The 22,131-nt window shown below is 42.6% G+C and overlaps 1 protein-coding gene across 16 annotated transcripts in view; it reads right to left on the bottom strand.

Moving 5' to 3' along the window:
- Nucleotides 1–22,131, bottom strand: part of OBSCN (obscurin, cytoskeletal calmodulin and titin-interacting RhoGEF) — a 322,112-nt gene that overhangs the window by 62,251 nt on the left and 237,730 nt on the right. For 15 of the 16 annotated variants that reach the window (XM_072652736.1, XM_072652782.1, XM_072652744.1 and 12 more), the window contains 7 exons: nucleotides 21,742–21,900; nucleotides 19,569–19,746; nucleotides 18,327–18,440; nucleotides 16,670–16,837; nucleotides 15,258–15,360; nucleotides 14,142–14,271; nucleotides 12,694–12,799 (listed from right to left, as the gene is read on the bottom strand). In XM_072652736.1, the coding sequence (XP_072508837.1) occupies nucleotides 12,694–12,799; nucleotides 14,142–14,271; nucleotides 15,258–15,360; nucleotides 16,670–16,837; nucleotides 18,327–18,440; nucleotides 19,569–19,746; nucleotides 21,742–21,900 (958 nt within the window). Of the gene's footprint in view, nucleotides 1–3,304; nucleotides 3,348–12,693; nucleotides 12,800–14,141; nucleotides 14,272–15,257; nucleotides 15,361–16,669; nucleotides 16,838–18,326; nucleotides 18,441–19,568; nucleotides 19,747–21,741; nucleotides 21,901–22,131 lie in introns of all 16 variants that reach the window. The other variant, XM_072652807.1, reaches the window with a different exon arrangement.

Below are 22,131 nucleotides of genomic sequence, written 5' to 3' on the forward strand. Positions count from 1 at the left end.
GGCCAACCACTCCAGTATCTTTGCCAAGAAAACCCTAAATGGGGTCATGAAGAATCAGACATGACTGAAATGACTGAACAACAACTAAGTGTCCAAGGAAAGATTCAAACTCAAGTCTTCCTGCCTCCCAAGCCAGTGCTCTATCCACTATGTCACCTAGTTCTCTTCAGTGTAAAATGAGGACAATAATCCTTGCTCTTCTCTGCTTCACAGATTCTGTGGGGAAAATGCTTTGAGTCTTAAAGCACCATAGGAATGGGAGTTAGAATTACCATTGAGAGAGGAACCAAGAACCAAGAACCACTGCGTTGCCAACCATTTGGCCCACATTAGGAGAAGTCATTATGGGGAAGAAAAACATTGGACCTGGAATCAGAGGAGCTGTGTTCAAAATCTTGCTTTCTTTGCTACCTCTGTGCCCTCTCCAGGTAACAGAATTGGAAATTAGTATTAATAAATGAGTGGGAGAAGAATCAAGTGGTTGAGTTTTAGAAGCTCTTACATTCAATTTCTTCAACGCTTCTACAAATTGCTATGAATTGCTTCAAATCAAATGTTCAAAATTATCTTAAAATAAGCAATCTACGTATGCAACTGGATTCCTCCTTTACATGCCTGAGTCTTCCTTCCTGTTAATGGTTTTCACTGTCAGTGTCACCTGAGTAAAATGTAATCTCCCTGAGGGCAGAAATTGTTTCATTTATGTCCTTGTGTCTCCTAGATCCTGGCACAGTGCCTTGCATACAGTAGGCACTTAATAAATAATTGTCAAATTGAATTGTTGAAAGGAGACTTTGTATTGCTATCACTAGTGGTGTCATGGTGGACATCAGAGGGAAGGAAGGTTTCATGCTGGAAATCACTCCTTCATCTCTGCTCTTGGAATCCTAAGCCTCCTTCAGGAATCAGCCACCTCCAATGTCAAACCTTTCCTTGTCCAAGACAAGAAAGTCTCCTACTCCTAATAATTAATATATTTAACTCCTCAAATTATCTTTTATTTGCCTATGTATATTGTTTGCTTTTCCCTCCCCAGTAGACTATAAGCTCCTTGAAGGCAGGAATTGTTGATGTATGTATATATATGTTTATGTATGCATTATGTAGGCATGTATGTATATATGTTTATATGTGTCCAGCACAGAGCAAAAGGTTGTGTATATAGTAGGTGCTTAATAAATGTTGGATTTCATATTCTGTACCACCATCCCAGGTTTGGAATTCTCTCAGTAGAATGTGAGCTTCCTGAGGATAAGAATATTTTTCTTTTCATGTCATTCCCAGTACCTAGCATGTGCCCTGAATATAGTAGAAACTTAAAAGATTCATGTTGAATCGAATTAAATTGGCCAAGCCTGATTGTTGTGTGCAAAGGAATAACTGAGACTATCCTTCAGGCATGGGAATTCCCACTGGATTAGGGAGGGATTTGGTCCCAGGCACTTTGTAGGGTGACAGGATGACTGACAATATAAGTGGTTCCCTTCTCTTTATTATCATCACTCTTGGGGCATTTGAAAAAGGAAATGGCCACAATCGCTCCAGTATCTTTGTGAAGAAAACCTCAAATGGGGTCAAGAGCTGAAACAACCGGGCAACAAAAATTAACAATCTACCACTAGTTGCTTAAGCTTCAGATTTCCCCTGAAAAAGTCAATGGGTTGGACTGAATGAATTCTGAGATCATTCTGGGCCCAATGCTCTGTATTCTAAGGCCTCTTCAGCTCTGATGGTCTAGGATTCTGATCTAAGTCATTTCCCTATTCTCAGCCTGAACCTTCTCTATAAAATAGAGCACTGAATTAGATAGTTTCCAAGGTGCCTTCCACTTTTTAAGATTATGACCTTCTGACTGTCAATTCCAGAGGGGCCGGACTTGTTATTAAGAAGAACATCCTACAGTTGGATCTAAAGATCAAGGAGTTTTGGAAGCAATAACTACCTCCACAGGATACTAAGCCCAAGGCTACCATTATAGCCAGGACAAAGACCTTTCTATTCTCCAGATAATGATGTGGCTAGGGAATCTTTCATAATCTGGAGAGTCTCCATCTGGCTAAGGTTGGCAGTGGGCAACCTCACTGAACTGGTTCTCTCCCCTCCTCAAGGAAGAAAGAAAAGGAGAATGTTCTATGACTATGGACCATTTCAAGAACGTGTGCTTTTTGGTCACAAAGGAGATGAAGTGAGAGTCTGAATGGTTTAATACTCACTCACATCACCTTGTGGGCAAGTAATTCTCCTCTCTGGGTCTTAGTTTAACTCTCTGTAAAATGTACTTAGATCAGACGATCTTTAAGGTCCCTTCTAGCACTGATATTTTATGTTCTTCTTTTTAAATAGCTCTGACTCTAGGACTTTAAGGCACAATTTTCTCTTGGAGTCTAGAGGCAGAAAAGTGATATAGTAAAGGTGATCGGTTGTAACTGAAGCTGCAAAGAGACAGATTTTTAGCTCCATATAAGGGAAAAAAGTCTTTCTAACAAAAGGAACTGTCCCAAAGTGAAAAGGGCGATCTTAGGAGGTTGTGAGCTTTCTATCACTGGAGGCTCTGAATGGAGGCTGAATGGCTGCTTGTTGGGGCATGTTGAAGAGAGAAGTGTGTGTGTGTGTGTGTGTGTGTGTGTGTGTGTGTGTGTGTGTGTGTGTGTGTATTTGGTCTATATCAGTGCTGTCAAACTCAAATAGAAATGGGAACTATTAATTAATATATCAGGATCCCTGCTGGCTGTACATTGGTTTAGTTTTCCAATGGAATGTTGTACTTCTCTTTATTTAGTTAAATATTTCCCAATGACATTTTAACTGAGTTCTGGTCTCACCCGGCAGTTGGCTTGGAGGCTGCATGTCTGACACCTTTACCCTAGATGACCTCTGAGGTTCCTTCTAGCTCTGAGAGTCTGTGATTCTGAAATTCTGTAATTTCAACAATCCCATAGTCCATGATTCTGAGTGCTTCTAAGTTTGAGATGAAAGATTCTAGGATTCTAAGCTTCTGAGAGACCATCATGTGTGATTCTGAGATTCTATGATAAGGAGGTCAATGCATTTGGTTGGCGCACCTTCCTTCTTTGCCTCTCTAGAATTCCCAGAGAGAGGCTGGTTCACTCTGGGGAGCTCCTGGCCCAGAGTTCCACCGTGCAGAGGGGTGGCTCTGTGCTGTTGGCCTTTGCCCCATAACATCACCGGGCCATTGTGGCATAGACTTTGCAAGGCTGGCAGGGTGGGGTTGAATGCAGGCAGGTTAGTGAGCATGCAGAGATAGCACGGCAAAATCTGAGGTGAAGAAAACGTCAGCACTTACATGATGATGGTTTTCTTGGGCACTTTAGTCTCTTGCTCGGTGACTATAAAGAAAACAGTAGGAACAGCAAGGGGTTAAAGAAAGGCCAAAGCTAAGAGGATTGAGCTAACTGTTAAGTTGATCCAAGGACACTGGAGGGAAAGCATGGGCCACCCCAGTCATGCTTTCCTGGTTCTAAAGTGCTCCTTGGTGACTCTGACACATGCCAGGTGTGGGGTGTGGGGCTAGTCATGGAAAACGAGAATAATAACCCTGTACTATCCACCTCACAGGATTGTCCTATGCAAAATACTTTATAAACCATTAAGTGCCAGAGAAGTGTGAACTGTTATTAATGTAGTTCAGGAAAAATAGCATTGAACTGGGAGTAGAAAAACCTGGGTTCATGTCCCAGCTCTCTAACTTACTACCAGTGTGATCTTGGGAAAGTCATGTGATCTCACTGCACCTCAGTTTCTTCATCTATATAACTGGGGTGTGTGTGTGTGCATGTGTATGTACATGCATGTGGACCAGATGACCTCTTCTGGCTTAGGGTCATATTATATGTTCTGTGTTCTAAGGTATCTCAAAACTCTAACTTTTTATGGTCTAAATCTCCTTCCTCCTCATACACTCTATGTTCCAAGTCCTCACCAGGTTCAGACATTCTTTGTCCCATGGTCCCTTTCAGCTCTAGTATTCTTGACATGCTAATGATTAATGTTCTAAGGCCCCTTTCATTTCTTACTCTCTATGTCCTATGTTCTAAACTCTTTCTAGGTCCTCATTTTCTGTTGCCCTAAAGTACCTTCCAGTTCTAATATTCTGTGTTGCATGCTCTAAGGTTCCTTGAGATGCTAATATTCTGTGCTCTCAAACCCCTTCCAGGTCTGACATTCCATGTTTTAAAGTCATCTCTAAACTCTTATCTTCTGCATTCTAAGGTCCCTCCTCACTTGGACATTTTGTGAGTCTACAGGGCCTTTGGGAAACATGGTATCACAGACATAGGATCTTTTTTCTTAGTTTCATAGCTCAGGTATTTTCCTTCCAAGTTGGAAAAGCACAGGACAAAAAAAGGAGCTATCCACAAGAGGTAATTTTCTCTTTCTAGAAGGTGGTCTAGTTTCTAACGTATGGCACCAGACTAAAATGGTGCCATTGAAAAAAGTATTGGGTTTGGAAGCTGAGTGATCTAGGTTTGAGTCCCAACTTGGACACATACTAACTATATAACCTTGGGCAAATTCCTTCATTTCTTTGGGCCTCAGTTTCCTTATCACAAAATAGAGACAAATAAAGCTGTTGTGAGCATGATGTGCCTCAGAGCACATTGGAAGTTGCAGAGTGCTATTCAAATAGGAGAAATTACTATTATTAGAACAGAATTATGAGTTTCTCTAGAGAAGGATTTTCCCTACAGAAAATAAGAACCAAGTTCAGCATTACCTCCCAAAGGGTTTGATCAACCAACTGGAAAAATAGAAAAACTTTGATCACCTAGAAAGTGGAGTGAATTTACTAGCTATGTGACTTTGAGCAAAACTCTAATCCTCTGGCCCCATAAAATGTTAAGAGCTGTCCTAGATGGGCACTGAGATCCCTTCCGGCTCCATGTCTCTGATACTGTGATCTATCCTAGATGACCTTTAAGGGCACTTCCAGTTCTGATAGACTAGGTTTCTGTAGATATGACAGAACCAACTCTTCATCTTACTCAGTTTCCTTTCTTGGGTTTTGCTGGGAGCTAGGAGTGTGAAGGAGTAGAAAGAGAAAGGGATGAAGAGGAGGGACAGTCTTTCTGGAAAAATATAGGAAGGTACATAACCTCTCTTCTTACCATTCTTACTTTTCATTATGATTTGTCTCAGGTTAGAGAGAGGAAGGAAGGAAAGAAGGAAGGTAAAACCTCCTCTCTCCTTTCAGTAGTAGATGACTTAAGAACAATGAACATCCTTTGAACATTTCACGTCAGCATCAGAAAAGACCTCTTTAGATCCTTAAGAAAAGAAGAGCTAAAGTTTCCCTCCCTATATCTGTGAGGCTTGTTCCTTTCTTAAGGGAAGGCGCTTTATAAACCTGGGATTGTGTGGGCATGCTTACATCCTTCACTGAAAGACTATAAACATACCATATCTTAGTAGATAGCATTATGAGTTGCTATAGCCAAAAATGGTAGTCATCCAGTGGCCTTCTGATGAGGAGCCTCTCTGAACTTGGCTATGAGTGTCCTCAAATGTAATCAGAACCTTTCCAACTTGGTAGTTCCCACCAGAGTTTGCAGGTGAGAATATCAAAGGCAAAAAATTTCCTCAAAGGAAATTTCCCATATTAAAAACTTACAAAAGGCTATGGGTGAGAGCTTCAGAACACAAAGTCAGAGTTCACTGGCTCCTGTAAAGGAGACCAACAGACCTGTAAGTGTTTCTGGACACATATATTTCAGCTTCTAATCCAGAGGGAGGCAGGGAAAGGTAGTGGGAGGCCAAATTGCCGGGCACATTTTCCTCCCTTTTTAAGACCTAATAAAAACCTGATGTGCGTCAGTGGGAAGAAACTATCATCATCAGAGAGGCAGGGCAACTGCGCTAGGAATGTAGGGAAGGAGAAGATGTGGCCTATTGCCTTAAGGAGGGCTCCATTCTAAAGCTGCCTCTAAATTATAGATTAAAAAGGAGAGCTTGACCTTATGACTCCTGCTTCTTACAGACTACAATTGCAGACCCTTTTTTTCTTACAGTCGGAGACACAGAGAGTACCAGGCGAAATCTATTCATGGAGGAATGGCATTTCTTTGGGCGAGGGATGTTTTTCTTTGTAAATTGCTATGTTATCCTGTGTTATAGATGACCCTGGGGAGTTGTGGGTTGGGTCAGGCTGTGAGCTGTTTGAAATCTTGAACAGCAAATAATTGGGTGATGATGGCTCTGTGCCAGAAAGTCAGCATCACCTGTTTCCTTGGCAACACCTTCTCAGCCTCTTCTCTAAGGCAGGTTTATGTCAGAGAGCATGGCGCCCTTTCAGTCAGAGGTTGTGGGACCCTGATATGAGCTCACAAAATGGCTTTATGGGACATTTCCCCATTGATAAATTCCCAGGACTGTTTTTCTAAGAAAGGAAAAAAAGGACAGAGGATACTTTGGATTTTCCTTCTTTGACTTAGAGTGGGAGAGAGACAGATTCCTTCTAAAGGCAGTAGCTACTGACAACTTGCATCTATAGTCGATTTTCCGATCTCTCTGACTGAAGTAATTACTTCTACCTATTGATGTAGGTGATGAAAAAGCAGGTATCCCAGGATCCTACTTATCCTCCTCCTATTACTCAACTGACCTCTGTTAAAATAAGATAATTGGAAACAGTATCTCACTTCCTTTTCCATGTATACTTTATAATATTAATACCCTTCTAATAAGCTAATCATTATCTTATAGAGTATAAGTTTTTTCTTGGGTGCTGCTGCTATGTTCTGAGGAACAAGATATGACTTGTACAACGATTAATAAGTTCCAATGGAATCCAATGATCTTTGGATGGCCATCATTGCTTTTTGGTACCTCTCCCTTAATGATAATATGTAATTTGAACACTTTCAATCATTAGAGCCCATGAATAAGGACATGTAATATGGGTTAAATAGATACCGGGTTGTTAACTGTAAGTCTGTCCTTACCTCTTAGCCATCAAGGCTAAGTCTTTCTTCTTAGCATGGACAATCCACTGCTTGTTTGTTTTTTTTTTTAATAAGTAGGCACAATTGATGGGCTGAATCTGAATTAAATGCCATATGTAGGTCATATAGTATAGAAAAAACAACCACTATCCTGGGAACCTCTGCAGTGTGGGATTGACTTGGGTAGAGTGCTTATAAGACAATAGGATTTGGGTAAAAATCATATTTGGAAGTTTGGTCCTTGCAAAAAGTAGAATCAGAGTATTTGGGTCTCGGATTATTAATGGATTGATTGAACTCTTCCAAAAACCATTTCTTAATTCATGCTGACTGTTTGGATGCCAGCAGAGGCAAGTCTCTAATGTACTTCTCATGTAACATTATTTAATATAATTCTGTGTGTCTTATTCCTTGTCTAGATTCTGAACTCCCAAGGACAGAGGCCATCTTATCTATATTCTGTAATATCCCTGAGGTCTAATATTGTTCCTTACATACAATAAGTGCTTATTGAATGAGTGAATGAATGGATGAATCTGGCCCCTAGTTCATCACTTGAGTTTCTTGGCAATCGAGGAAGGCAGCTGTGCAAAGCAGGATTTCTTGATATGAAGGTTAATATACTTGAAGCGTTAAGATCAGGCAGGAGCTTATTCCATCCTTGGCCACAGGTCCCTCTGGGTTAATGGGTTAAACCAGCTATTCACACAGAATTATGAAACACGGAGATGAGTGATACATTGGAAACAGGAGACAACAACAAAGGTGATCTGCACAGGATGTCACCCCCCAGTTAGACCTTGCCCATGATGTTGGTGCAGTGTGCTGTGTTCTTGCCACTCCCAAAGGTTAAACAATATTATTCCCATCACACACCCTTCCTAGATGAATTTTGTAGGGATGTCAGCTGCCATGTCTCAACTTTGTTGGTTTGGCACAGTCACTCTCAAAGTGACTCCTGTCGCCCATCCCATGGCATGAGATTTTTTAAAAAATTCTTTTAAAAGACTGCTCATAAATCTACCATCCAATGTTGAACTACATTGAATAGCCAGCAGAGACTGCTTCTGATCACATGGTCTAAAAGCACTCAGCTTCAGCTCAAGTATGCTCAGAGGCATCTGAAATTAGAAATGACAGCAAATGGGAAATGTGTGTGAAATGGATGTGTGTCCCCCATGCTGGGGGCACAATCAGAGAGAGAGGTGAGCAGTGGGATTCATCCAGACCACAAGGATGGGTTGGCATGGAAACGTTTCACAAAGGCTGCTCTCTGTAAGTTGTGTATTAGCAAATCTCTGTTCAAATTTGTGAGTGTTCTGTGGGTTAACCAAGCAGACATCATTTATTCTCCTTTGGAGGGAGCCTGAGGAGGTGGTCAGTTACAGGCTAAAGGAGGTCAAAGGGCTAGAGTTTCGCTTCCATACCAGAGGCACTAACTCAATATAAAGTCTGGTAAAGGGGTTCTTGGTCAGTGGAGAGTGACTGTACAGTAAGGCTTAAGGGTGTTATTGATTGAATATTTGATTCAATAAGGTTCCCGCAAAGAAAGGCTGAGGTATGTGAGAGCTGGAAGGGCCCTTAGAGGACTCGATCTCTTCTAGTCCAACACTCTCATTTTACAGAATAGAAAACAGGTTCTGAAAGGGCGATGAACTTGCCCAGGGTAATTCTTTAAGTCTGCTCAACAACCAATTCCAAATCCATTTAACTGTATCAAGGTAGTGCAGTGTGTTGGGAAGTTCTGATTTAGAGTCAGTAGAGAATCAAACATAGGCTTGAATGTTACTTCTGACACTTAGTCCCTGTGTAACCATAGGCAAGTCATTTAAACTCTCTGAGCCTCAGTTTCCTCTCTTTGGGAGGCTAGGGATAATATTACCTTCAGTACCTACTTCATAGGATTGTTTTGAGGATCATAGGAGATCATCTATGTAAAATGCCTTGCAAACTTTAAATGTGCTTATGTATATATATATATGTATATATATACATATATATATATATATATATATATATATATATCAGCTATTTTTATTCTTATCTGTCTCCGTTTTGTCCATGGAGACATTTCCCTCTGTCCAAATCCTCCCCATCCTTCAGAAAACCCAGCATAAACCCCATCTCCTTACAGAATCAAAGAATCTTAGAATATCAAACTGGAAGGGACCTCAGAGCTCCAACATCTATGACTGAGCAGGAATTCCCCTCTCCAACATCCCTGACATGTGGCCATCCAGCCTTTGCTTGGAAACCTCCAGTGACGGGGAACTCACTAACCCAAGAAGCAGCCCATTTCATTTTTGGACACTTCTATGATGATAAAGTTCAAACTTCTTTAGGGATCATCTTGGGAAGAGAAATGTCAGATGAAAAACGAAGAGGAAAATTCTGGAGTATGGGGAATCAGGCCATGGTTCCAGGCCTAAAGGGTGTGGAGTTTGTCTTTAGTGAATTCTTGGCACCTCATTTTAGAGATCATCCAATTTAATTTCCAACCTTATGTAGAAAGACCCTTGATAAACCCCTAGTAGGTGGTGTAGCCTATGCTAGAACACTTGTGCTCTAGTACTCTGGTGGGGGCAGGGGGGAGATCTCATTTCCTCCAAGGTAATGGAATTTTCATAGAATCTTAAAATTGAAAGGGACTTCAGAAGTCATCTGGCCTATTCTCCATCCAACTTGTGCATCCCCAGCTATGCTTCCCTTTAAAAGTAGTCATCTAACCTTTGTCTAAAGACCTCCCTATATAGTGGTTCTGGTACCCATTGCTGTCATGCTTCTCAAGGTCTTATACTGAGGTTCACCACATGGGATTCCTCTCTTGATCAGGACTCTGGATTTCAGCAATTGGTTTTTCCTTTATATGTATTTTATGCTTACTCTAGTCTTCTGGGGCTCTGAATCTGTCTTCCAATATGGCAGCTGTCTAAGGTGGCATGATAAGTGTCAGTGAGATTCCCCTGTAAAGAAACCACCTTAAACATCAAAGGGTTTCCTGAAGCCACCATCCCAGAGCAAGGAGGTTGATTAGCTCTCCCTGAATCTCTGAAGATGAGGGTACAATCTTCATCCCTTTGATAGAAGAATCATTCTTACATGAAGATCTGGTCATGTTAATCTTAAAAATCTTCAGTGGCTCCCTATTACCAACTGATTAAAGTTCAGACTCCTTTGCCTTGGCACTTAAGGCCCCTTGTGATATGACACAAGCCTATGTTTCCAGAACTATCTCACATGACTTCTCTTCATTAATTCTGTGCTCTAGATAAGCTGGGTAACTCAGCATCCTTTGAGCATAGCCTCTGCTCTTTGCTGACCCTGTCATCTGTTCCTAGAGTGCCTTTCTTCTGCACTTCATTTGCTGAATGCCTGACTAGCCCAACTCAGATGCTGCCTCCTCCAGAGAGCCTTCCTTGAGTCTTCCTCTCAACAAGGATCCCCCCAATGTGGCTTTGTTTTATAGATCTCAAATGCATTTACCATGTAACTTTGTGTGTTATAGCTCCTAATAGGCACCGAGCTCTACGAGGGCAAGGATTGTGTTTAATGTAAACTGTGACTTTTGTGCTCTATACACAGTGGCAACTTAGTAAATGTTTATTGAATTCCTCTGAATCTCCTTCATGGGTGCCCCAGCCATAGTTTCTGAATGTTCAAGCACCTCTTCCACTCTTGGACACAGCCACTATGGTAATTCAGTGTGTGTGTGTGTGTGTGTGTGTGTGTGTAGGCTCCCTGTTCGGGACACATAAGAGGTCTTCCTTCCCTGACTCCCCCTGCCCCTTACTTTGCTCTGTTCCGAACTGATAGCACTTACTGTTTGCACCCTCTATTGGGTACTGACCTCATATCATCACAAAAGCAGCCATTTTATGTTGGTGAACACCATGCCTCTCCCTACTCCTCCTTGTTCTCCTGGACTTTTCCTTGGCTTTTGTGACATTGCCTCTCTTGGTTCCTCAGTCTTCTCCTTTCTGTCAGATCATTCCTCTGCCTCTTTTGTTCTGGGTCAACTTCCCCCTCGCTCTCTCTAAGTGAGAGGAACCTCCCAGGCTCTGTCTGGGGAACTCTTCTATTATCTTGCTCTAATTTTCTCCTTTGTGATCTCATCAGTTACCATTGGTTAATTTATAATTTCTATGCAAATGAATCCCAAGTCTATCTGTTCCATAACTATAGGTCCATAATGATCAGGCAATCAATTAATAAGCATTTACTGAGCACCTACTATCTGCCAGGCACTGTACTGAGTGCCGGATCATAGCTAACCTTTACACAGCGCTTGCTATGCATGTCAGGTATTGTGCTAAGCACTATATAAGTGTGTCTCATTTGATCCTCACAACAACCCTGTGAGGTAGGTACCACTAATATTACAGATGGGGAAACTGAGGTAAAGAGCAGTCAAATGAGCTCTCTGTTTGCCCAGGACCATACAGCTAGTAAGTGTTTGGGGTCAGATTTGAATTCAGGTCTTTCTGGTTACTTGTCCTGGTACTCTATTCACTGTACCACCCAGCTGCCTGTATGACTGATGGCTTGCTGGCCATCTTGGATGTCCCATAAGTGTCTAGACCAGAAGTTGTTCTCTCTTTAAAAGCCAACCCTTCTCTAAATGTCTTCATTTCTACTGACACCGCCATCTTTCTAGTTCACCCAGGTCCACAACCTTGGAGTCATCAGTGACTCTTCTTTCTCCCTCAACTCTCAAGGGCAGTTTCCAAGTCTTGTCGTTGCTACACCCACGATATCTCCTTTATTACTTTTCACTGAGACTATTCCAATAGCTTCTTAATCAGTCGCCTTGCCTCCAGTCTCAGCCTTCTCCAATCCGTCCACACAGCAGGCAAATTGACACTCCTAAAACACAGATCTGATCATGTCACCCCAAAACACAAAAATCTTCAATAGCTCCGTTTGCCTCTAGGTTAAAATACAAAATTCTTAGCCTGGTATCTAAAATCATTCACAATCCAGCCCTCATCTACTTTTCCATCTTAAAGTCACATTATTCTCTTTATACAATCTTTTCTCTAGTCAAACTGGCATTGTAGCTGTTCCAGATACATGGTATTCCATCTCTCCTCTTGGTGGCTTTGCATAAAGGCACTTATCTTTGTCAGATAAGATCTCTATTTTCCTTCAAAGCCTAATTCAGGTACCCTCTTATTTGTGAGCTCTTTCCTGATCCACTCAGCTATTAGCATCTCTCTCTCTCTTGAAATTCAGAGTGCCCTTTCTCCAGGATGCCTTTTTTGATCAGGCAGGTCACAGCAGACTGCTTCTTGAATTAAATTTGATGGATACACTGCTCACAGGCAGACGGCAGGTCTCTAGATAAAAAAGCTTGCTCACTGACTCTATGTGGCATTGTGCTATCTACCAGTGGTGTGTTTCTGTGTTTAACCCAAGTATATACCATAAATCAAGACTGAGTCCTTTTCCCGTTCCATTTGCACCCTATGCCACGGCACCTGGAGTCCAACAGTTCAATAAAGAATTAGTTGAACTGAACTAAGCTCCTTTGGAGCTGCAAAGGTGGGTTTGTATGCGATTGGTTGCATTGGGGGAGGTGGTGAGAGCCCCCATGCTCATGTTACACAATGGCTGAGGCCAGCCCATGGGGGAGACACCTCATAGGAGAACTGGTGAATAGAGTCGGTACTTGTAGCTGATGGGAGGGGAAATTCAGCAGGATACTTATGGAGTGGGCCGACGGGAGGAATCCTACCTTCGATGCTGATGGCTTGTTCTCCTCTCTTCTCTTGGGCCAGTAAGGCTGTACTCTGCACGAACAGCTCTGCTCCACTGCGGGCCGATCCTAGCTTGTTTGACAGCTGAAAATATTTAAGGGAAATGTTAGAAATTGGTATCCTTCGGAAACTCTTCCTCTGGAGCCCAGCGACAGCGAAAGGGTCCTGGGGCAGATTTCAGGGAGTCTGTGAACTTGGATGGGACAAAAATGATGACACTTTCATATATTCACTGACCTCTATCTGAAAGTTAGCACTTTTCCTTATAGACATAAGTAACAAAGGTACAATAGTATTAGCAGTATCTGTAACTTTGTCCCCAATAGGAACCATAGATATTTTCATGTCATAATGCAGTTGTTGTGGAATTCTAGAAATATCATTTATGCTCATCACTGCTCTGTTCAATAGTTTTCCGTTGTCTCCAACTCTTTGTGACCCATTGGAGGTTTTCTTGGGAAAGATACTGGAGTGATTTGCCATTTTTTTCTCCAGTTCATTTTACAGATAAGGAAGCTGAAGCAAACAGGATTAGGTGACTTGTCCAGGGTCACACAGCTAGTAAGTGTTTGAGGTCACATTTGAACTCTGAAGATGAATCTTCTCTGTTCCAAGTCCAGAGCTCTGTGCATTGTGGTGCTGCTAGTCACCTAGCATCACCACTCTAGGTATCAGTTATTAGATTAGTTGCTAACCCACACATGAGCACAGGCTGCCCCCTGTATTTTAACAGAATTGGCTTGCCTTGTAATTCTATGGATATCTTATGTGCCCAGCACTTAGTTAAGTGCATGTTTTTAAGTACACGCTTTTTCCTTCTTTTCTTAATTTATGCATTTAAAAACATTCGTATGAGAAGGGGTCTAGGAGCTTCACCACAAATGACACTGAAAAGGTTAAAAACCCCTGACCTGAGGTCTATTGGAGTCACCAAGACATACTTTGAAAGAGGAAAAAATCCTGGATTTGATGTTAACTTGTTATCTGACTTTAGGCAAGGTAACTTCTCCTCTTGGGTTTCGGTTTTCTCATTTACAGAGTGTGATAATCCTATAGGACTTCCTCACTGCCCCCCCCCCCCAGCAGGATGGTTTTGAGGCTAAAATGACATCAGAGATTTAAAAACACTTTGAATATTAAGTGCTGTTTAAATGTGGCATGTCACAGGACTATGCTTCCTGCCCTCTCAGTCCTGGGGAGGTGATCATAATTATCAGATATAAATGTAGAGTTGTAAGAGACCCCCTTGGGGGACGCCTTATCCAACCTTCCCATTTTATAGATGAGAAAACTGAGGTCCAAGGAAATTAAGTGACTCGCTCAATGTCACAAAGAGAAGTAAGCATCAAAGGTGTTATCTGAACCCAGTTCCTCTTGCTCCAGAGCAAGGAAGCAGAGAGAGCTTTGGAATGCCTCCCATACTCACCTCACACTCGTAATGTCCCATGTCCTCCTGGCAGGCCTTCTTGATCACTAGTACCAGCACCCCACTCCGGGGTTCATTGAACATCTGGTATTTGCTGCTCTCGGTCAGCAGAGTGCCCTCCTTGTACCATCTGTGGATAGAAAGCCATGAGGAGTAGTCCACACTGACACCTGTCCAAAGTGGGTACAGTTGAAGATACTGCAAACCCACACCCAGATCTGAGACATTGGGGAAGATGAAGGCTCAGACCCTTAGCCTTCTGCTTCATCCAGGCTGATCTCATCTCATATAATGCCCATTCCTACCTTTCCTCACACTCTTGCTACAGTCCAGAATGCCCTCTATTTAGATACTGATCTATCCTTGTCTTGAGATTATTTATAATTGTGTCTTGAATTACCTTTTGGGGGGATATTGAGGGCATAGAGCTCTAGTGGCTAGGATCTGGTAAAGGATCTGTGTTACCTCGTACCACCCCTACCCAATTTTATTGCTTTCAATCTTGTACCCCTCAGTTTGAAGATCACTACAACCAAGGAATCCTAACCTTCTCCCTATCCTCATACAATAGCCTTTAAATTGAATTAAAATGAAATCCTCATTAGATTCTACTGATTCCTGGAACTGTCCATTTCTGAATCATTTCCAGCCCAAAGATATCTTTCCTGAGAGGCAACTCCCAATGTGACTTCTGGACAGTTCAGGTGTGGATGGAAGACAAGAAACACTGTTATTTTATGAGGGGATATCTTTGGACAAGGAGATGGACCACTCATTTAGCATGAATAAGGGATAGTGATTAGAGAGACTGAGCACCACTCTGGTCACCCTGAGATATTTTAAGAACTAGAGGAAAGCTACCAGCACTTTGGATAGATCATCTATAGAAGATTTATAGAAGGGGAAGGACTGATGGGAATGGGAAGATGAAAAGGGGCTGTGATCGGCATCTTAATGAAATCATTAGTTCAATTCAGTATTATTGTATCTCCCCTGCTGTCTTTCTCCCCCATTACTCTTTCTTTTGAACTGCCCAGGAATTGTTTCCCCAGTTCTCTAGAAAAGGATGATGACCACCCTTTTGGTTTCCCAAAGGTAGGCATTTGAGGGACCCACCTGATCTGCGGGTAAGGAGCTCCCTCAATGGTACATGTAAACTGAGTATCTTCACCCTCCACAAAGTGGGCATTTCGAACTTTGTTCACAAATCGAGGAGGTACTGCAAGTCAAGAAAGAAATAAAGTGTCTGTCTTCTCTCTCTCCCCCTTTGCAGGGTCCCTATCACCCAGCATTGACTTCCCTCTTTCCCCTTCCTTAGGCATCCAGTCCCTTCTTGCTTTCACTACACCTCCCCCACCCAAAGATGATCTTGGGAAATGACTAAATTCATGCACAATGAGGTGAATGTGACTGGGCAAGATTTAATGTGCTAACTGGGCCAGAGATGTGTGCATTCTAACACCATCATGCTTTAACCCAAAGGAGTGATTCTCAAATAACCCAGCTCCATATAATCCATACATATATCCATGTATACACACAACCAACATGTATATATATTATATGTGGACAACACACACATGCATGTATGTAAATGTATATGGGCATGCATAAGTATATAGACATGTATACAGGTGTAAACATACTTGTATGTATACACACATGCATGTATATATCCTCCCATGATAATATGTAAGGTCCTTCAAGGTAGCAGTTTCAAGTTTGTCTAGCACATAGTACTTTTAGTAAATGCTTGCTGGTTGATTTATTGTTGGAATTTTCAGTATTTGCATATTAGCAGAGAAGGTAAAACTTTAGTCCAGATATGGGCTATACCCCTAAAATGAAGCTTCTTGGAATCATGAAACCATAGGTTTTCAGAGCCAGAAGGACCTTAAAGCTCAGTTAGTCCAATCCCCTCATTTTACAAATGAGGAAACTGAGTCCCAGAGATGGAGAGTACGTGACTTAGGGATCACTGACTAAAGTCACTTTCTCTCTCCCTGCCCCCATATAGTAGGTCACAACGTAACAAAGTCAATATTCAGCCTTAATTCTCTAACTCCATGCCTAGCAATGTGCTTATAGTGGAGGAATTAGATCTGCTTAGAGAACAATCAGATGCCTGATTACTTCCATATCATACAGACATGCAGATTATAGATATATAATGTGTTACCCCATGCATATAACATTGTGTCTACATGTTATATGTGTGCATAGAGGCGTTGGACTAAATTCTCTCTCCCCCTCTTTTTCTTTCCCTTCCATATGTACAGTATATGCACACACATTTAAGTATTTATGTATGTTAACATGGTTAAATGATCACTAGTAGAGGTTCCACCTGAGGTTTCTACAAGGCAGATTTTGGGGGAAATTGTAGCCTCTCCTTAGACCAACATGGTTGTTTTGGGGGAGGGTTTCTCTCCAAGTGCTCCTGCAATCCCAGCTCACCGGCAGCAGCCAGTCCCTTACTCCTACAGCCTTTGGCTAGCAAGTTTGCAGGAGCCTCTTAGTGGACTTACCCAGCACAAGGATCTTCCCCAAGGTACTGGCATTGCCAGCCGCACTGGCGGCAAAGCACATGTACTGTCCTGAGTCCACACCCGTCAGGTTATCCAGGATGAGGGCGTAGGAGCCATCAGGGTCCTCTATGAAGATGTGGTGACGATCAACATCCACTGGTTTTCCATCTGGCATAAAGAAAGGAACGTCAGTCATCATGGTCCGGCAGCTTGTGGTGGGGTTGGGACATGGCTGAAGGTGAGATCTTCTAAATGCCCGTGATTTATCACATGATTAGTTGGTGGTGGGGCTGGGATAGGGGCCTGAGTCTTTTGACTCTAAGTGTAGAGCTCTTCCTGTTTTGACACAGGGCTACTGGTGAAATGTGAAGCCTTGGAATATACTCTAGCTGACCAGTGCTTCTGGCTTCCCTTTATCACAATTCCTCCCACTTACTGTGTATGTTACATTTTCTTAACCATTTTTTGTGATCATGATGTGATGCTGTTATCCTTGCTAATGGTAATTCTTGTTCCTATAGGTAGGAGTTTTAACTTGGGGGTCTATGAATTTGGAAAAAAATTTGATAACTATTTCAATATAATTGGTTTCCTTTGTAATCCTATGTATTGTATTTTATACTTTGCCAGGGGACCATGACACAAAGAAAGGCTAAGGACCCCTGCTAGAGCGCTTTAATGTCTACAAAGTGCTTTTATCCACAATAACTCTGTGAGATAGTTTAAGGACTATTAGTGCTATTTTACAGATGGGGAAATTGAGTCAGTCAGGGGAAGTCATTTAGTAAACATGAAGGTTGGTATTCAAATTGAGTTACTTTGACTCAGCCCTCAATCATTTATGACAGTTATGTTTGCTCTCTAACTGTGACGTAGAAATGGCAGGAATTAGTTAAACCCCTGCCCCCACTTTATAGTTGAGGAAATCCAGATTTGGGGAAAGAAAAATGACTTCCCCATAAGTCCCAGAGCCAAGGTCGCAAGCCAGGTCTCCTTTCCACCAGTCCTGGGATCTTTCTACTGCACTATGTCGCCTCACTGAAATGGACCTTTTAGACCATCTGATCCAATCCTTTCATTTTACAGATGAGGAAACTGAAACCCAGAGAAGGGAAGGGACTTCCTCAAGGTCACACAGATACTAGGTGGCAGGCAGGATTTGAACCCAGGTTCTCTGACTTTAAAGCTAGTATTTTCTCCACTGTACTACATCAATTGCTTCTCTCTTGAATGGACTCCCTCAAGCATGGTGAATGCTGCGTTGTGAGGATAAAGAAATGGTGATGATGATGAACAGTGCTTTAGACAGAATTTCAAAGCTTGTAAAGCATTTTTACATGTTGTCTCATTTGACCTTCGTGATAATCTTGTGATTACTGGATTTTATTATACCTCTTTTTACAGACAAGAAACTAAGGCTCAGGGTAGATAAATGCTTTTACCTACTATATTTACCTGTGTAATGATTTTACCTGGCTAATACACGTCAGGCAGGATTTGCACCTTCCTCGGTGCTGCTGAGGTCTGATTGGCACCAGGTTAGCCTGCAGGTGCTATAGGCTCTAGGGTCACAGTCATGGAGCAGAGCTGCTTGACTTCAAGACAGGAGATCCCAAAGGTCCCTCTTCCCTAATGCTCCATCTAAGAGTCCTCCTACCTTTGTACCAGCTGACGATGGGCTTTGGGGTCCCAGTCACCCGGCAGGCCAGCTTGACAGTTTCACCCAGCTTGGCTGTGCAGTCCGCTAGCTCTTCCTCAAAGTCCGGAGGATCTGAAAACACACATGAGATGTGAGGACATTTGAGGGAGAAGTAGTTTTCTAGGAAGTAAACTCAAAAGTCTGTCCATGCCAACAGACATGCCCAGTCACCAGGAGGAATTTTGAGCCAGTCATTTTTGTTTTAGAAAAGAGTAATTCTAAGACCTCTCATCTAGAGTCATTGCCTTTGAACTGCCCTCCATCCATCCATCCACCCATCCATCCATCCATCCATTTGTCTGTCCATCCATCCATCCAGAGTATGTGGCCTCAATCATTTCCTTTATGAAAATGACATACCCCCAAGCTTAAAAACCACAATGGCTTCCTCTTGTCCAGTGCTCACCATAGTCCCAACTCCATAGCATTTTAGAGTCTAAACGCCCCTTCTATCTCTGACATTCTATCACCTAAGGCCCCTTACAGCTCTGACATTCTAGGATCTAAGGTTCTCCCAATAATCAGGGCTGAGAGGTAGTACAAGATTTGCTTTGATCTTTCCAGGAGATACAATTCTATCAACATGTATGCATATCCCCACACCTTAGCAGATGGTCTTTGTGAGTCACCCTTTGTAGCTTGAAGAGCTCATTACTATGTGACAGCCTTTTAGCCCCTATTACCTAGGTTACTTTTTTGGAAGGCATACACTGGACTTTCTAGCAACATGGAACCTACCAAGACTTGGCCTCCCATAGCATAGCTTTCAGTTGATTGGATGGTTACTTACAATCAACGATGACTTTAGTGTAATCAGAATAGGACTTTGGTAGAAGAGTGTTAATTTTACTATCCCCATTTTAGATGGGAAAACTGAGGCACAGAGAGGTAATGAGATCTGCCTCACAGCGGCAGATGTGAGAATCTGAATCCAGGTTTCCTGGGTTCCCAACTAGTATCCTTTCCATCATAGGACAGATTTATCGTAGCACAGACTCAATCATCTTCCAACATGGCGGGATCAAACAAATCCATGACATCTCAGCCATTCCACAACAAACCATCCCATAAAGGGGTTATGGGGGGAATTCAATTATCCAAATAATTCCCAATCCCCAAAAAAGACAGATTTGCCAATCCGGATTTGGGCTTCACACAACCCCACCCCCACCTCCATCCTGCTGGTTGCACTCTACTTACTCCAGACAGGCAAGGAGAGCCGTTGTTGGATACCACAGATCTCCTTCACCCAGGAGTTCTTGATGATGACAGTGCGCGCCTGAAGCAGGTATTTGCGAACTGAGTCCTCACGCTCATGCCAGACCTCGAAGGCCCGGTCATCCCCCTCCACCTGGTCATTCACATCGATGTTGCTTAGCTAAGATTGGGGAGGACAGGATCAATATGAGAAATAAAGTTCCTTCTATCCTCCTACTTTTTTAGGAGGAGTTGAGCCTGAGGGAATTTCTAATTGAAGACCTGTATCCCATCCTTAGGCCTGCCACTCTCTGTCTTCACTCAGGACTGATGGATCCAAGAGGAGATCAGATGATTTAGGCTAGACAGAATAACAGTATTCATATAACGCTTTAAGATTTCTGAAGCACTTGGCATATATTATCTCATTCAATCCTAATTACAATCCTGTGCGGTGGGTGCTTCTATTTTATCCCCATTTTATAGATGAAGAAAGTCAGGTTCAGAGAGGACTAGCCCAGGGTCATGTAGTAAATGAGGCAGATTTCGAACTTAGGTCTCTGAATCCAAGCCTTGTGCTTGTCACAAGATGAACACCAGAGGAGTCTGGGATTGCCCAAGAAAATGACCCAATTCACTCACTGAGTCCTTAGTGCTTACTTAGCTTGGACCTTGAGCCAACCTGCTTCATTACTTTTGTCTGGTCAGTTTTTTAGTCCTGTCCAACTCTTTGTGGCCCCTTTTGGGGTTTTCTTGGCAAAGATACTAGAATAGTTTGCCATTTCCTTCTGCAGCTCATTTAATGGATTGAGGAATTGAGATAAACAGGGTTAAGGGACTTGCCCAGAGTCACATGGTTAATGAGTGTCTGAGGCTGCATGTGAACTCAGGTATTCCTGATTCTGGGTCCAGCACTCTATACACTGCCACCTAATCTATAGAGACATGAATGCACACATATATGTCTGTAGCTATGTATACATGTATATCTCTGGGTATACACACAGATGCACATATGTGCATGTGTGTATATATTATATGTGTATATACATACACACACACTTTTGTTGTTCAGTTGTATCCAACCCTTTTTGATCTCATTTGAGGTTTTCTTGGCAAAAATACTCGATGGTTTGCAATTTCCTTCTCTAGTTCATTTTACAGATGAGGAAACTGAGGCAAACAGGGTTAAGTGATTTGCCCAGGATCGCACAACTATTAAGTGTCTAAGGCCAGATTTGAATATGAATCTTCCTGACTCCAGGCCCAGCACTTTAGCCACTGTGCCACCTTGCTTAACCCCCTCATTTAACAGATGAGGAAACAGAAGCCTAGGGAGGTGAGGCCCAAGGTCACACAGGTGGTAAATATGGTGGGGGAAAGAGGGGTGGGGAAACTGATGCAGCTGTTATATAGGGAAAGCAGTCTGGCTTGTGAGTTACAGGTTCCTTTCAGCTCTATTTCAATAACAGAGAAATGTTTTGTCCCTTGTCTGTCTATAAGAGAAGCCACAGGTGATGTTGTTCCAAGCAATGCATGGCCTTTGAAATGCCATGTTGTTTTGTACACATGGAAGTCTGAATCTGGCCTTTGTGCTTTATGGTGATGTGATTTTGAGGTCAGTTCCTCTCTCTGGGTCTCAGTTTCCTATTCTGTAAAATAAGGCGGCTGGACTAGATAGTCCCTAAGGGTCATTCCAAGCCTGACATTCTATGCTCTGCATTTTATGTTTAAGATTCCTTCTATCTCTGACATCCCTTATAGTTCAGACATTCTGTGTTCTGTGTTCTATGGTCCTTCCCATTTCTGAAATTCTACAATTTCAGGTCCTTTCAGCATGGATTCTACACAAGGGCTAAAGTTTTAAAGTTTAAAAGTTTAAAGTTTGCTAAAGTTTTCTCTGGCAAATGAAACACTGAGAGCAGAGCTCCCAGCCCCATCTTGCTCCCTCAAAAGTTGCCTCTGTTATGATTTGGCTCCTTGGTCTGGGGCATGTCCCTTTGCTCCCCCAGGGGTTTCAGTGTGTCCCATCCGGATAAAAGGGGCAGTGGCACAGTATTTATTCATAGACACTGTCAATATGTACCATAGACCTCTGGGGTCGGCAGGAAGACTCTAGGCTGGGGAAGAAGCAAGGGGGTCATGGCAGGGAGGGAGGCTTCAGCATCCTCCGTACCTTCATCATGTTTCTGAAGACATAGCTGTAAGTGTCTGTCCTGGAGTCCCGTTTGGGCTTGCAGATCACCAGGTGGTTCCGGAAAAGGAAGACATGCCGGTTATGGCCTTTCCAGCCCATTCTGGCTCCGGGGGCTCCCTCCCACACGATAAAGTGACCCTGTGAGTAAAGAGCAAGGACATGAAGGGTCAGAACAGAGGACTCGCTCACATGTACCAGGTAGCCATTTACAACCAAGCATTGCCCCCGTCAAGCCTCAGATAATTGAATAAAGTCTCATCAGTCATCAAACAACCAAGGCAGTGCCATTTCAGTCTTTAGTCAGTCTGGGAGTCCCATCAGCCCTCAAATTACCACATAACATCCCATTAGCCTTTACACAGCCAAACA

Source organism: Notamacropus eugenii, chromosome 1 (assembly GCF_028372415.1).
Source record: "Notamacropus eugenii isolate mMacEug1 chromosome 1, mMacEug1.pri_v2, whole genome shotgun sequence".
In the NCBI taxonomy this organism is placed as follows: Eukaryota; Metazoa; Chordata; class Mammalia; order Diprotodontia; family Macropodidae; genus Notamacropus; species Notamacropus eugenii.